This window comes from Meleagris gallopavo, unplaced genomic scaffold, assembly GCF_000146605.3.
Source record: "Meleagris gallopavo isolate NT-WF06-2002-E0010 breed Aviagen turkey brand Nicholas breeding stock unplaced genomic scaffold, Turkey_5.1 ChrUn_random_7180001844814, whole genome shotgun sequence".
NCBI classification, from domain to species: domain Eukaryota; kingdom Metazoa; phylum Chordata; class Aves; order Galliformes; family Phasianidae; genus Meleagris; species Meleagris gallopavo.
In genome coordinates, this window is record NW_011113141.1 from 4595 (window position 1) to 17327 (window position 12733).

Sequence of the window (12733 nt, forward strand, 5' to 3'; positions counted from 1 at the left end):
TGTGCTGTGCTGTGCTGGGCTGCACTGGGCTTTGCTGGGCTGTGCTGGGCTGCACTGTGCTGGGCTGGGCTTTGCTGGGCTTTGCTGGGCTGTGCTGGACTGGGCTGCACCTCTGCAGCCAGCAGCACCCGCGAGGATGCTGGCGTGGCTGAACGGTGCCTCGCTGCATCCGTCGGGTTTAAATGAGTCTTTCTGTGCTGGTAATTATCGAGGATGATGCGCAGAGCTGTCAGCGAGCTCCGCGTGGCAGAACGTCTCGGCACAAAGGTTCCGCCTTGTTTTCCTTCCTGCGTTGCTGTTTTTCTCCTCTGTGCTGATCCCCCGGGCTGCGTGGCGAGGTGCTGAGCTCCCAAACGCCTGCAGGCCTCCGCCAGGCTCTGCTGTGCCACGCTGAGCCCGGGCCGGGCCTGGCGGTGTGGGCCTCCCCCAGCTGGGCCTCCGCCGTGCTGCGCTGCTGCCGTGTCCCAGTGCCTGGGCTGCGCAGTGGGGCCGCAGGCTCTGCTGAGCGCTGCATGGCCAGGTGAGCAGGAGGTGAAGGCTGGCGGCTGATGCTCTGAGGCCAGGAAGCTGTCGTACCAGAGGCGGGGTGTTCCCACGCAGCCGTGTGCTCCCGTGGGCTGGGAAGGTGACCTCACACCAATGGGTGCCGCTCAGCCCCTCGGGTTTGTGCCTCTGAACATCCCCGTGTTGCTGGGCGGCAGGATGAGGAGGTGACGTTTCAGACCACGGTTGCCAGCTCCGCCCTGAGAGCAGTGCTGGGTGCTGCCTGCTGAGTGCAGCTCTGTTCCCCGTGATTTGCTCTGGTTGCAGCTGGGAATGGGCACCGCGGGGCCGTCCATCCCCTGCCACGTGCAGCTCCGTGCCCTGGCAGAGGGGCTGAGCGTGAGCGGTTATGTGCGGTCCGTTCCCTCTTGTGACTGCCTTGGGTCACACCTTGCTTTGAGGCTGTCATGGTTTTGTGTTTTTATGTGACAGAGGCCAATGGCATTTTAACCCACAGCCTCTCATCACAGGAGCACAGCCTCTGTGTTCAGCTGTGCCCAGAGCTTCAGATCTGTGCTGAGTGACACTTTGAGGTGCAGATGCTGCGTTGGCATTGTGGGGCCACGTGAGTGCTGCAAACTTCTGCACGGGAGAAAAAGCCTCAGGGTGAGGGGACAGAGCCCTGGGATGCACTGGCTGTGGGTGTCCTCCCCTGGAGGTGCTCAGAACCACCTGGGTGCTGTGGGCAGTGTGTGCTGGGGTCGGGCTGCAGCTCCAACCTGCCCCGCTCTGCTGGGTCACCAGAGCTGGGCAGCCCAGCACTGCAGTTCTGTGGGACAAAGCGCACTCACAACACAACTGGAGTCCCTTGGAATTACATCTGTTTTTCAGGGCCTGCTAACGAGCATCTTTCAGAACTGAGGAAGTGGTTTGTAAGTCCCAGCAGTTCTCTGATGGGGTAAAAATGGGAAGCAGCGTGTTGCTGAGAGGCAGCGTTTGGGGCAGCACCGCTGCTCCTGCTGCCCCGTGCCCCAGCCTGGGGTCCCTCCCGGCCTTCCTTGAGGGCACCAGCCGTCCCTGGGTTTTGCTTTGTGCCACTTGGCTCTGCTGTTGTGTGAGGCTCTGCTGGAGCCGCCTCAGCCCCGTGGTCCCCATCTCTTCAGTCACAGAGCCGGAGGGGCCGCGGGGGACCTCTGGAGCTGCCCCAGTCCCACCCCCACGGCAGCTGCACACAAAGCATCCCTTCTGGTGGCTTCGGGTGCCTCAGAAAGGAGACCCCGCAGCCCTGTGCTCCGTGCCAGGGCCGTGCCCCCTCCCAGCACAGCGGTTCTTCCTCACGGCCGGACGGAGCTCCCCGGCTGCATCCTGCGCCCGCTGCCCCTGTCCTGGCACTGGGCACCAAGCAGAGCCCGGCCCCATCCCCGCCCGCAGACCCTCAGCGCTGCTCAGATCCCCCCAGCTTGGTGCTGTCCGTGCCCACGGCTGGGGGCAGGCCAGGCAGCTTCCTGTCTGACGGTTCTGTCCCTTTTCTGAAGAAACCTTATTTGGTAGATCTACAAAATTATTGCGCTTTTATGTTGGAGGCTGGAAATGCACAGCCCTACTTTGGTTAGGCTTAATTGCGTTCTGTTTTTTGACACTGATGCAATCATAGATGTGAGAGAGATGTTAACTCGCTTTCTTGTGGTGCTGCATGCCCATGTGTTATTAATTGGCTGCCGTGTTAATTATAACATCTAATGGCTCAGGTGAAGAGTGAGCCGTGAGACTGAGGGTGTTTGTGAGGCCAGGAAGGAATGGGACAGAACTTCTGTAGGAGGTGCTGTGGTGTCTGGGGTGGATCTGCAGATGGACTGGGCTGCGGGGGAGGTTCTGCCCACGGGGGGCTGGGCTGGGGGAGAGCAGAGGAGCTGCGAGGGGGCTGCTGCCAGCCCATAGCTCTGCATGTCTGATCTCTGAGGATCAGAGAACCACAAAACTGTGGCATGGTTGGGCTGGAAGGGACCTTAAGGATCAGAGAACCATAGAACCAGTTCATTGGGTTGGAAAGGACCTTAATGATCAGAGAACCATAGAACCAGTTCATGGTTGGGTTGGAAAGGACCTTAATGATGAGAGAACCATAGGAGCGTGGCATGGTTTGTTGTAAGGGACCTTAATGATCAAAAACCATAGAAGCAGTTCATGGTCGGGCTGGAAGGGACCCCCAGCCCCACCCCTTCTGCAGGCTGGGTGCCCTGCAGCTCAGGGCCCATCCACGGCCTCGGTGTCACCAGGGATGGGGCACCCGCAGCTCTAGGAGTGCCAGCGCCTCACCGTGAAGAATTTCCTCCTCACATCTGCCCTACTACTGCCTGGGGCAGTGAGGGGTGGTGGGAGAGCTGCCCTTCCTGCCGGGCTGTGCCTTGCAGCCTCTCTCCCCTGTTCTGCTGTTTTTAAGGGAGCTCTGGCGCGTTCCCTGCGCAGCAGAGGTGCAGCACCCGTCTCGTTTCAGAAGGAAAATGCTGGAACCCTGGCAATGAATCTTTGGAAGGGAGCACTACCTGAGCTGGCAGTTTGTTTCAGACTCGACAGATTTGCGGTAGATTTGCATAATGTTGTGCTTTGCTCTGGCGGTGCAAATGATTTCAGCTACGTCTGTGCACGGCTGCAAGAAGAGCCCTGTGCTGAGTGTCCTTCGAGAGCTGGGTTTGTGGAGAGGCAATTAGCACAGCAGTACTTCGGCAACTAAAAGCTGTAGTTAGTGTAGCTCTGTAGCAGAGTAGGCTTAATTTCATCTGATTTCCTCAGGCAGGAGGCAGCACTGGGTAGCAGGGGAGAAGATCCCAATGCATGTCTGCTCCCTCCTTCCCTAAATTGCACTTAATGTGAGTGATTACTAATGCAGGTGACACCAAGGGTCTCGGGTGCTCTGATTGAGCTGCTCACCTTCTCCGTGCTCTAACAGGACTGGTCGGCATCATTGATAGCCTGGTTAATCAGGCACAGACTTGCACCCACGTCTGCTGCTGAGCTCATCTTTCGCCAAAGCTGCTCCACAGTCCTCCTGTTGTCTGGGGCTCCTGGGGCAGCTGTGGCAGAAGGAATGACATCCCACCAGCTCCTGGGTCCGCCCTGCCGTGCAGGGAGCGGGGCAGCGCCCCACAGCCCCCCTCCGTCCGTTCCTCCCCGTTCCCATCCCCCATAGGTAACGTGCCGCCTTTCCCTCTGCCCGCAGGCGTCCAGCGCCGGCCCCAGGATGAGCACGGAAGCGAGCAGCAAACCCCTGAAGGTGGGCTCCAGGGTGGAGGTCATCGGGAAGGGGCACCGTGGGACTGTAGCCTACGTCGGGGCCACCCTGTTTGCCACGGGCAAATGGGTCGGGGTCATCTTGGACGAAGCCAAGGGCAAGAATGATGGCACCGTGCAGGGCAGGAAATACTTCACCTGCGAGGAGAACCACGGCATCTTCGTGCGGCAGTCACAGGTACTCTTCACTGCGTGTGTGCTCTGTGATGGCCTCTGCTTGCTGCGCTCGGGGGCTGCCCGGCCCGATAGAGGAACGTGGCTCTGCACCACTGCCGGGGGGGAAACGCCCGGCCTTCGCCCCCAGCGAGCGCGGTGCCTCTGGGACTGCACAGAATGCAGAGTGGTTTCAGTCGGAAGGGACCCTAAAGGCCGTCCGGTCCCGCTCCCTGCAGAGAGGGACACCCACAGCTCCATCAGCGCTCAGAGCCACGTCCCCTGACACCGGGGCTCTGCACCACCACTGCCCCTCTGTGCACCCGGTGCCTCGCCACCCCAGTGTAAAAGACTTTTTCCTTACGCCCAGTCTGAGTCTGTTCTAGTTTGAAACCATTTCCCCCTGTCCTGTCATACGGACCCTGCTCTGGAGTCTGTCCCCTCCCTTCTCACAGCCTCTTTAGATACTGAAGGCTGCCCCCAGCTCTCCCTGGGGCCTTTTCCTCTCCAGCTGCTAGCCCCAGTTCTCAGCCTCTCTTTGCAGGGAGGGGTTCCATCCCTGGGACCATGTTTGTGGCCCTCTTCTGGACTCGCTCTGTCAGGTCTGTGTCTTTCCTGCGCTGAGGACCCCACATCTGGGCACAGTGCTCTGGGTGAGGCCTCCCAGTGCAGAGCAGAGGGGCAAACCCCCTCCCCGACCTGCAGGCCGTACTGCGTTGGATGCAGCCCTGGGCACAGTTGGCTTTAGGGCAGTGAGGGCACACTGCTGCCTCCTGTCCGGCTGCCATCCACCAGTACCCCAGGTCCATCTCAGCACACCGTACTCCGTCCCTGCAATCCCCAGCTTGCCCTGACCCCCTTGCAGGGGTTGCCTTGACCCGGGTGCAGCCCTTGCACTTGGCTTTGCTGGATCTCATGACGTTCCCTGCTCAGCTTCCAGGTCCCTCCAATGGCATCCTGTCCCTGGGGTGCCCACTGCACCCCAAGCTTGGCTCACCCACAGAGTGCTGAGGGTGCCTTTGGTCCCACTGTCAGTGTCAGGATGAAGATATTAAAGAGCACTGGTCCCAGCACTGACCCTGAGGGACACCAGGGTGGCTGATCTCCATCTGCACACTGAGCCATTGACCACCGCTCCGGGAGTGATCTCTATAATGCAGGGTACAAACCTGCCTGCTGCCCCTGAGCTACCAGGGCTGGGTGCCTGGAAGTCGGTGAGAGAACTCCCCTTAAACATTGCTCACCTTAGAGTAAATGTAATCCACGAGTTGGGTTGAGCTGCTGAGCTTTTGCTATCCATGTTCTGTGGGTAGGAACTCACCATCTGCTGTGTGCAGGCAGGTCTTCTCCATTGCAATTTCTGCCAGCGGTGCAGCAGTGCAGCACCACGAGGTGACGTCGCTCCTCAGTGCCAGGCTGGCAGCACGATGCTGTGGCACAGCAGGGCTGTGGGAAGCCCTGGGAGCAGTGCCACCTCCCTCATCCTACTGCCGTCTCCCTCCTCGCAGACATCGGTGAAGCCTCGCAGCATTGCAAGTCTTCTGATTTGAGATTAGATTTCATCTCCAGAAATGCGCTGCTGGGGGAATTTCCAGGGGTGCTCCTCAGCTGTGTTCTCATCGTGTGGCCGTGCAGACTTGTGCCTCATGAGGTCGCTCAGCTGACAGTGCCAGTTAGAAGCACGCTCACAGCGTGGCTGTGGGGGAACCTTTCCCTTTTCCCATTCTGGGCGCTGTGGTTTCAGCGTGTTCAGCATTGCTGTGACTGCTGTGATTCCTGTGCCTCCGTCTCCGTCCTTCCGTCCATTTGGGAGCACACTGCTGGCACCGGGGCCTCTTCCCGAGCAACAAACCACAGCTGGCAGGTTGTGGGCGGTTTATTCTTCCTTCCAGCTCAGACATGTCTGTGCTTCAGCCTTCGCAGCGGAGCCTGCAGCTTTCAGTGCGGACCCAAAGCCCCCACTGGCTGCCGGCGTTCCGAGACCTCAATCGATTCGGATGCAAACCTGCACCAGGAACGTGCAGCGCCGAGTGCACGGTGTGACCGGACGTGGTTTTGGCACTCACACTCATTAACCCTTTTCCAGATCCAGGTTTTTGAAGATGGAGCTGACACGACGTCCCCAGAGACCCCGGAGTCGGCCGCGCTGAAGGTCCCCAAGCGAGGTGGGTGCTGTGCCTGGAGGGGGGTGGGGGGCTGTGTGTGCTGGGCTGGGCTGCTTGGCTGCCTGCCATCGAGCTGCCTCCCACTGGCAGCCTCCTGCTGGTGCCTCGGGGGCCGTTTTCCCCTCTGGCCAGGCTTCCCTTCCTCTGAGCCTCAGTTTTTGTTGAGCGATTGTTTGGTGCTGCATTTAGAGATCCTAGAAAAGAGCTCTGACAGTTCCCCACCTGGACAGCTTGCGGGCAGTGCGTGCTGAGCTGAGGGGTTCTGCCTGTGGGCGTTTGTTAAACATACACTGGTTCCAAGTGGGGTTGCTTCCTTTGTTTTTTTCTCCTCTCGTGGCTTCTGGAAGCTGAAATTTCCTTTTGCTTGGCAAATAAAGCCACCATTCAGCTGCATCACAGAACTGTTAGGGTTGGAGCAGCCCTCCACGATCCCCATTCCACCGTGCCCACTGCCCACGTCCCACAGTGCCGCCTCTCCACAGTTCTGGGGCTTCTCCCAGGTCGGTGATCCCTGGGCAGCCCATGCTGGTGCTTCACCCCCTCTTTGCAAAATGAAATTGTTCCTAATCGCCCCCAGCACAACGTGAGGCTGTTACTGAGCGTGCCCCACGGCAGCAGGGATTGGTGATGGGTTGGAAATGGAAATATATATAATATGCAATAATATGCACCTGTACAATCTTTTCACTCTTGGATCAGACTTACCAGGTAAAAGCACAGTTTTTCTTACTACAATTTGGTATTCAGCACCCAGTACAAGCAATTCGGGTTTTTTCCCCACTTCTCCTTAGGTCTGCACACTGTGAGTCTGTAGGGATGAGTTGGTACTGGCCTGTATCAAGGGGTAGCACTCCTGGGAAGAGCTGCCAGCCTGGGTTGTTGTCACTGCGGGCAGTGCTGCTGCCCTCTCCTGCAGCCACCTGCTTCCATCCTCACCCCTGATTCAATAACCCCACGTGGATGGAGCTGTGCTGCCCAGCACCCTGCAGCAGGGCTGCTCTCAGCCCGCAGTGCTGCAGCACGGAGCCTCGGGCTGATGGGGACGGTGCCAGGCAGGAGGTGCCAGGCAGGAGGTGCCGGTGCTTGCAGGAGTTGCCATGGAAATGCAGCTCTGCAGTACCTGTGCAGATTGCCTGGCCCTGCATGCAGCCCTGTGCCCACCAAGCAGCTGGACTGCAGCAGGGATGGGACTGTGCCAGCCCACTGCAGGGACCCGCGTGCTGCTGCGTGGGAGCATCCCAGCAGCCTCTCCGTGCTCACATTGCAGCACGCGGTGGTGCAGAGAGCAGCAATCCTGAGTGCGGGGCTGCGGCCTCCTGGGGGCTGCAGAGCTCCATGCCGGCTGTGGGGGTGGCATCCTGTCATGTCAGCACCTGGAGGGGGGGTGAGCAGGAAAGATCCTCACAGCTCTTCAACGCTGTGGATTTGCTCTCTGGGAAGTGGGAGCAGGCTCTGCTCAGCCCAGGATGTGCCAGCTGTGCGTGTGGCTCTGGCTGCGCAGGGCTGTCCTGGGGCAGGGCTGTGCTGCCAGATGTGGAGGTGCTCCCATGGGGCTCATCCTGCAGCCCAGAGGTCGGTGTGCTGCTTTGCTGTGTGCTTCCCTCCGAGGCCATGCTGCAGGACCTGGTGCTCCCTGAGCTGTGTGGCACCGCGGCTTTTCCCCCAGGCGGCATCTGCGGCTCTCATGGGAGTCCCTCTTCCTCCACGCCTGTGCACCATCACAGCCCCATTTCCTGCTTCATTTATCCAGAGCTCCTTGCTCTCTGCTTCAGCCTGGCACAAGCACACGATGGGTCCTTTCTGTGTACAGAAACCAGCTCCTTCGGGCCAGCACTGACAGTTTTGTTTCTCTTTCCCTTTGCAGATTCCCTGGACGCCGCCAAAGGCAGCAAACTGGTGAGTGCTGACTGGCCCCACACTGTGAGCTGCCGCCTCCAGCTCCTTGCGCAGCGCGGGGCAGTGGAGAGGCAGATCTGCACGTCCCACTCAGCTGGTTTTACTTTCATTGCCATCTATCGCCTCTCAGAGCTCCAGGAAGAGCACGCAGGTGCACCCACACAAAACCCGCTGGAAGGGCAGGGTTCCTCCGGCCTCTCTCTTATTTGGCCCTTTTCAGCTCGGTGCCCCGTAGTGAGAATGCCAGTGGCCAAGTGCACTTCTCAAACCCCCGAGAAGCGAGGTGCCAAGAAAAGTGTTTTGGTTAATGACAAGAAGGCAGGAAGGTGCAGAGAAGCCGATTCCCAGCGCCGTTGTCTGTGCTGCTCCCGTTAGTCCAAGCTCAGCAGGCACTGCGGCACGCACAGCCCGTGTGCTTTGTGCCTGTGCTCCTTAAAAAACAGAGAAAACAAAGAGCCAGCCGTGCAGGAGCAGCGTGCCCCTGGGAGGATTTGAAGCAGCGTACTCTGCTGTGTGCGTAGGGCGCACAGAGGAACCTGCGTGTGCTTCTGAACATCGTTGCCAGGAATCCCAGTGCTTGAGGCCTTGTGGCTGTATTGCATCCGTGGGTGACGTATCTCAGGGCGGCAGGAATCGGAGTGGGTCCCCTACTGTTGCCTACTGCTCTGAGCCCGATGGGTTCCAGGGGAACGGGGTGGGGGAAACCCCTTCCTGCCTTCCGCTGAGGGCTCGGGGCGTTTCACAGGGTGCTGAGCGCCACTTGGCCTCCTGCTGCCGTGTCCTCTTGGGTCAGCATCTGCCTGCTGGGCGCAGCCTCTGTGCTGGTGGCCCCACGTTCCCCACCTGTGATGTGGGGCATCTCAGTTTCTGGCTTTAATTGTGCACTGGACTTGACACACAGCTGGAGGAACGGGAGAACGTGGCTCTGGGGGTCTGCACTGTGGGGCTGTGGCTGCTGCCCTCTGACTGCTCCCTTACCTTCCTGAGGCTCTGAAGGTGAATTAGGGTTGGTGTTGTCACGCCGCTCCTCCTGGAGCTGCTTGGTGCTGCTGCGCTGGGATGCCTTTGGCGTTGTGCTCCCTGAAAAGCAGCCTCTCAGCCCCGATGGCCCTTCACACCCACGTCCCTGACAGCAGCTCTCTGGTTCCGGTGCCTCGGGGCTGCATTCCCAACCCTGCAGGTGCCCAGGCCAGGGCTCTCACTGCACACATGCTGACATCTGCACCCCCCGCGCTGCCCCGCTGCTGCCTGCTGGCACACAGCCCTGCTCCGCCACCTCCCTGCACCCTGAGCAGTGTCTCAGTGCCGTGGGTCCTGGGGCGGCCCGCGTTTGTGCATCCCGAGTTGGGAGGGACCCATAAGGACCCCCGGTCCGACTCCTGGCTCCAGCAGCACTGCTGTCTGAGTGTTGTCCCAGCGCTTCCTCAGCTCTGGTGACAGAGCCCCATTTCCTAAGAGACAGCTCCTATAGGTGGGTGCAGCACCGAAGCTCTGCGGCCTCGGGACTCAGGGACCCCTCTGCAGGATTGTTGTCCCACACTGACGGCAGTGCATGGAGCAGGGATGGCTTCCTGCTGGTGTCAGGGAAGGGGCATCACAGTGCAGGATGTGGGCTTCGCTGGGGAGCAAAGGGTTGCTGGAAGAGCCACCAGGCTGGGAGTTCCTGAATGCGGAGCTTAGGGCTGCTTCAACCCACTGCTCCTTGCTGGGTGAAGGGGTTGGAGTTGCCTGCCTTCTGCCCTGCTTTCATTGTGGGCGTTCCAAGATTTCCCTTTCGATGAAAACGAGCCATTATGTCCATTCCAATGGGGCACCTGGAGCCTTCTGTAGGGGAGGAGGGCACTCATTGCTGCCTGGTGAGAGCGTCGGTCCCTGCGGCTCTCTGAGTCTGTGGGGTCTGCGGGGTGGGGGTGCGGGGGCTCTGCCAGGGTCTGTGTGGGCTGGGAACGGAGCCGGGCTGCTGGGGACCCCAACCCTGCCGGTGCGCTGCTGGGGGCTGCTGCTGTGTGTTCCCTCCAGCGCGCCCTGACCCCAAACTGCTGTGTCAGCCCAGTTTGGAAGCCGGGTCAGTGGCACCGGCGTACGTTGAGGGGTTGAAAACACACTCCGTTGCCCGCTTTCCTCCGTTAAGGCTCCACACGTTTGTTTAAATCGCTCCGAATGCATTTCTCTTTCTGGTTGTGCGCGGTCTTGCAGCCTGCTGAGTGCACACCCAGCTCTAGTGGTGGCGGTGGCTGAACAGAGCTGTTCTTACGCCGCCGTCCAATACCGTGAGCTCTAACTCTCAACCTTTTATTTCCTCCTCATGCAGCGTGGAGCCAAACCCAAAAAGGTGGTGCGTTTTTGACAGTCTGTGTGTTCCATCCCAGCTGCATGCATCGCCTCGGGTGCATCCCAGCCCTCCCACTCCATCTCCAGCTGCATGTCTGCTCATTGCATGCCCCCCAGCCCAGCGCCTCTCCCCTCGCAGGGGAGGTCGGTGCGGTGACCAGGTGTGCAGCCACGGGGCTGCTGCTCGCCTTTCTGGCTGTGCACAGCGCCGGTCTGGGCAACGCACAGCGGTGCTGCGCTGGAGAGCAGCGGCGATCTGCGGCTCCGCTCCGGTAGGGCGAGAGCTGCTGTGAAATAGCGGAAGGTGAGAGCTGGGCCAGGAGCCGTGCGTGGTGACCTGGGATGGGTCACTGCTGCGTGTGGTGCTGCCCTGCTCCTGGGGCCGTGCCTCCCCCAAGGTAAGGACCCGCACAGCCCACCTGGGTGCAGTGCCCAGCACAGAACTGCAGTACCGCCGGCCTCAGCCGTAACTGCGTGGGGCGGGGGAGGGAAGGGTCGTTTCCTACGAGGGGGGAGTGGTAATTCCCTACAGGCTGCTTAGGGGTGGGTTTGTTTGCCATGGGAGGAGGGAAGAGCCAGTTGCTCAGCGCTGGGCTGGGCGCAGCCCGGTGCGAGCGGTGGAACCGTACCTTTGTGGTGCTCTGCCCGACAGTGATGTCTGCTGCTCCTCTTGTGCTTCCATGCGGGTCTGGGCAGGAAGGCATGGCAGGAATGCCGTGTACGCGTTCCCTGTGCCTGCAGTCTCGGTTCTTGCCATGCTGGTTTGCGTGCAGCTTGTCCTCACCCAGCTGCTCGTGCCTCGTCGTTGGGAAGAGCTGCTCCGTTTGGGTGCTTTGTTTCTTTACCTTGCAGCCCCCATCTGCCGGGCTGTGGGGCTGCCTGCAGGTCGTGCTGCCATCTGCTCGCAGCTCTGTGCTGCTCAGTAGCAGCAGCAGTGTGCCGAGAGCTGTGCAGAGCCCTTCCTGCAGGCGCAGTGTGGAGGAGGGAGGCTGCAGGCAGCGCTCGGGCTGTGCTGCGCTCCGCGCCCCCTCCTCCACTGCTCTTGGTGTTGCCCAGCTATGCGAGAATCACACAAGTAACCATCGTTATTAGCAGGTAAATCCTCATTCATGAGATTGAGGTAGCTCTGTGCATGTTAAATATAGACTTAATCGCATTACGGGCTGCTGCTTGCTGCCTTCCTGTGCCAGATGGTCCCCGTTCCCCCACCCACATCCCCTCTCCTTGCACTCTTTGCCTTGCTTTTGCTGCTGTCCTGGAGCCTCGTCGCGGCCCTCATTAGGAGCAGGTCTGACGTGTGCTGTGACACCAGCACGGTGCCAGCGCTGCGGGGCTCCAGCCGTGGGGCGGCCCTGTGCCGGGGGGGCCGTGGCTGCGCCGGGTGAAGCCAGCAGCTCTCACTCGCTCTGAACCTGGCGTCGCCCGGCCCTGGGGCGAGGAGGGCGCTCGGGGCTGCAGGAAGGGCCGGGCAGAGAAGTGTGAAGGAATGCAAAGTGCAGCGGTTGTGTTTTGCTCAGGGAGGCTGTGAGCCGCTGGGCTGCGAGCTGAGCCGGCTGCAGCAGCCGGAGCTGGAGAGGTGCCTGTTTGGTGCTGTCCGATGCGTTGGCGTCGTTCCTGCTCCAGCGGCATCCCTGCTGCTTTCAGTGCTCCAGCTGGAGCTGGATTTTAAGTGTTTTGTTTAGAGCACAACGGGTCCGTAATGAGCACAGCTCCATCCCTGCCCGCCGCCCCATGGTCCTGTGTGACGCTCCCACGTCCCCCGCTCAGAGCCGGGGCAGCAGATGGGCTCTGCAGCTCCGCGAGGGCACGGGGCCGGGCTTCCAGATGGCTGCTCTGAAACAAGGGGGGGTCGGCTCAGGTCCTATTAATCTTTTAAAGGAAGGAGTAATCCGATTATCTCGCAGAGCGTGCCTCACGTCTGAGCTGCCCACCCCACGTCCTGCAGGAGGCTCTGGAGCTGCCCCACTCCCACCCCCACGGCAGCTGCACACAAAGCATCCCTTCTGGTGGCTTCGGGTGCCTCAGAAAGGAGACCCCACAGCCCTGTGCTCCGTGCCAGGGCCGTGCCCCCTCCCAGCACAGCGGTTCTTCCTCACGGCCGGACGGAGCTCCCCGGCTGCATCCTGCGCCCGCTGCCCCTGTCCTGGCACTGGGCACCAAGCAGAGCCCGGCCCCATCCCCGCCCGCAGACCCTCAGCGCTGCTCAGATCCCCCCAGCCTTCTCTCCTCCACACGCACAGCCCCGGGGCTCTCAGCCCGCCCCGTCAGCAGCTGCTCCAGGCCCCAGCAGCTCCTGCCTGCCCTGAGCTGGGAGCCCCGCACTGGGCGCAGTGCTCCAGACGTGGTCTCCCCACGGCAGAGCAGAGGGGCCGAGCAGCTCCCTGCCCTGTTGCCACACTGTGCCTGCAGCCCAGGGA

The 12733-nt window shown here is 60.8% G+C and overlaps 1 protein-coding gene across 1 annotated transcript in view; it reads left to right on the forward strand.

The window, feature by feature from the left end:
• LOC104915693 (dynactin subunit 1-like) overlaps positions 1–10347 on the forward strand; it is a 12537-nt gene extending 2190 nt beyond the window's left edge. Inside the window, exons 2-5 of the mRNA XM_010726615.3 lie at positions 3701–3949; positions 6011–6089; positions 7954–7985; positions 10297–10347. Of these exons, the coding sequence (XP_010724917.1) occupies positions 3722–3949; positions 6011–6089; positions 7954–7985; positions 10297–10332 (375 nt within the window). The 5' untranslated portion in view covers positions 3701–3721 and the 3' untranslated portion in view covers positions 10333–10347. The remainder of the gene's footprint in view (positions 1–3700; positions 3950–6010; positions 6090–7953; positions 7986–10296) is intronic.
• The last annotated feature ends 2386 nt before the right edge of the window (positions 10348–12733 follow it).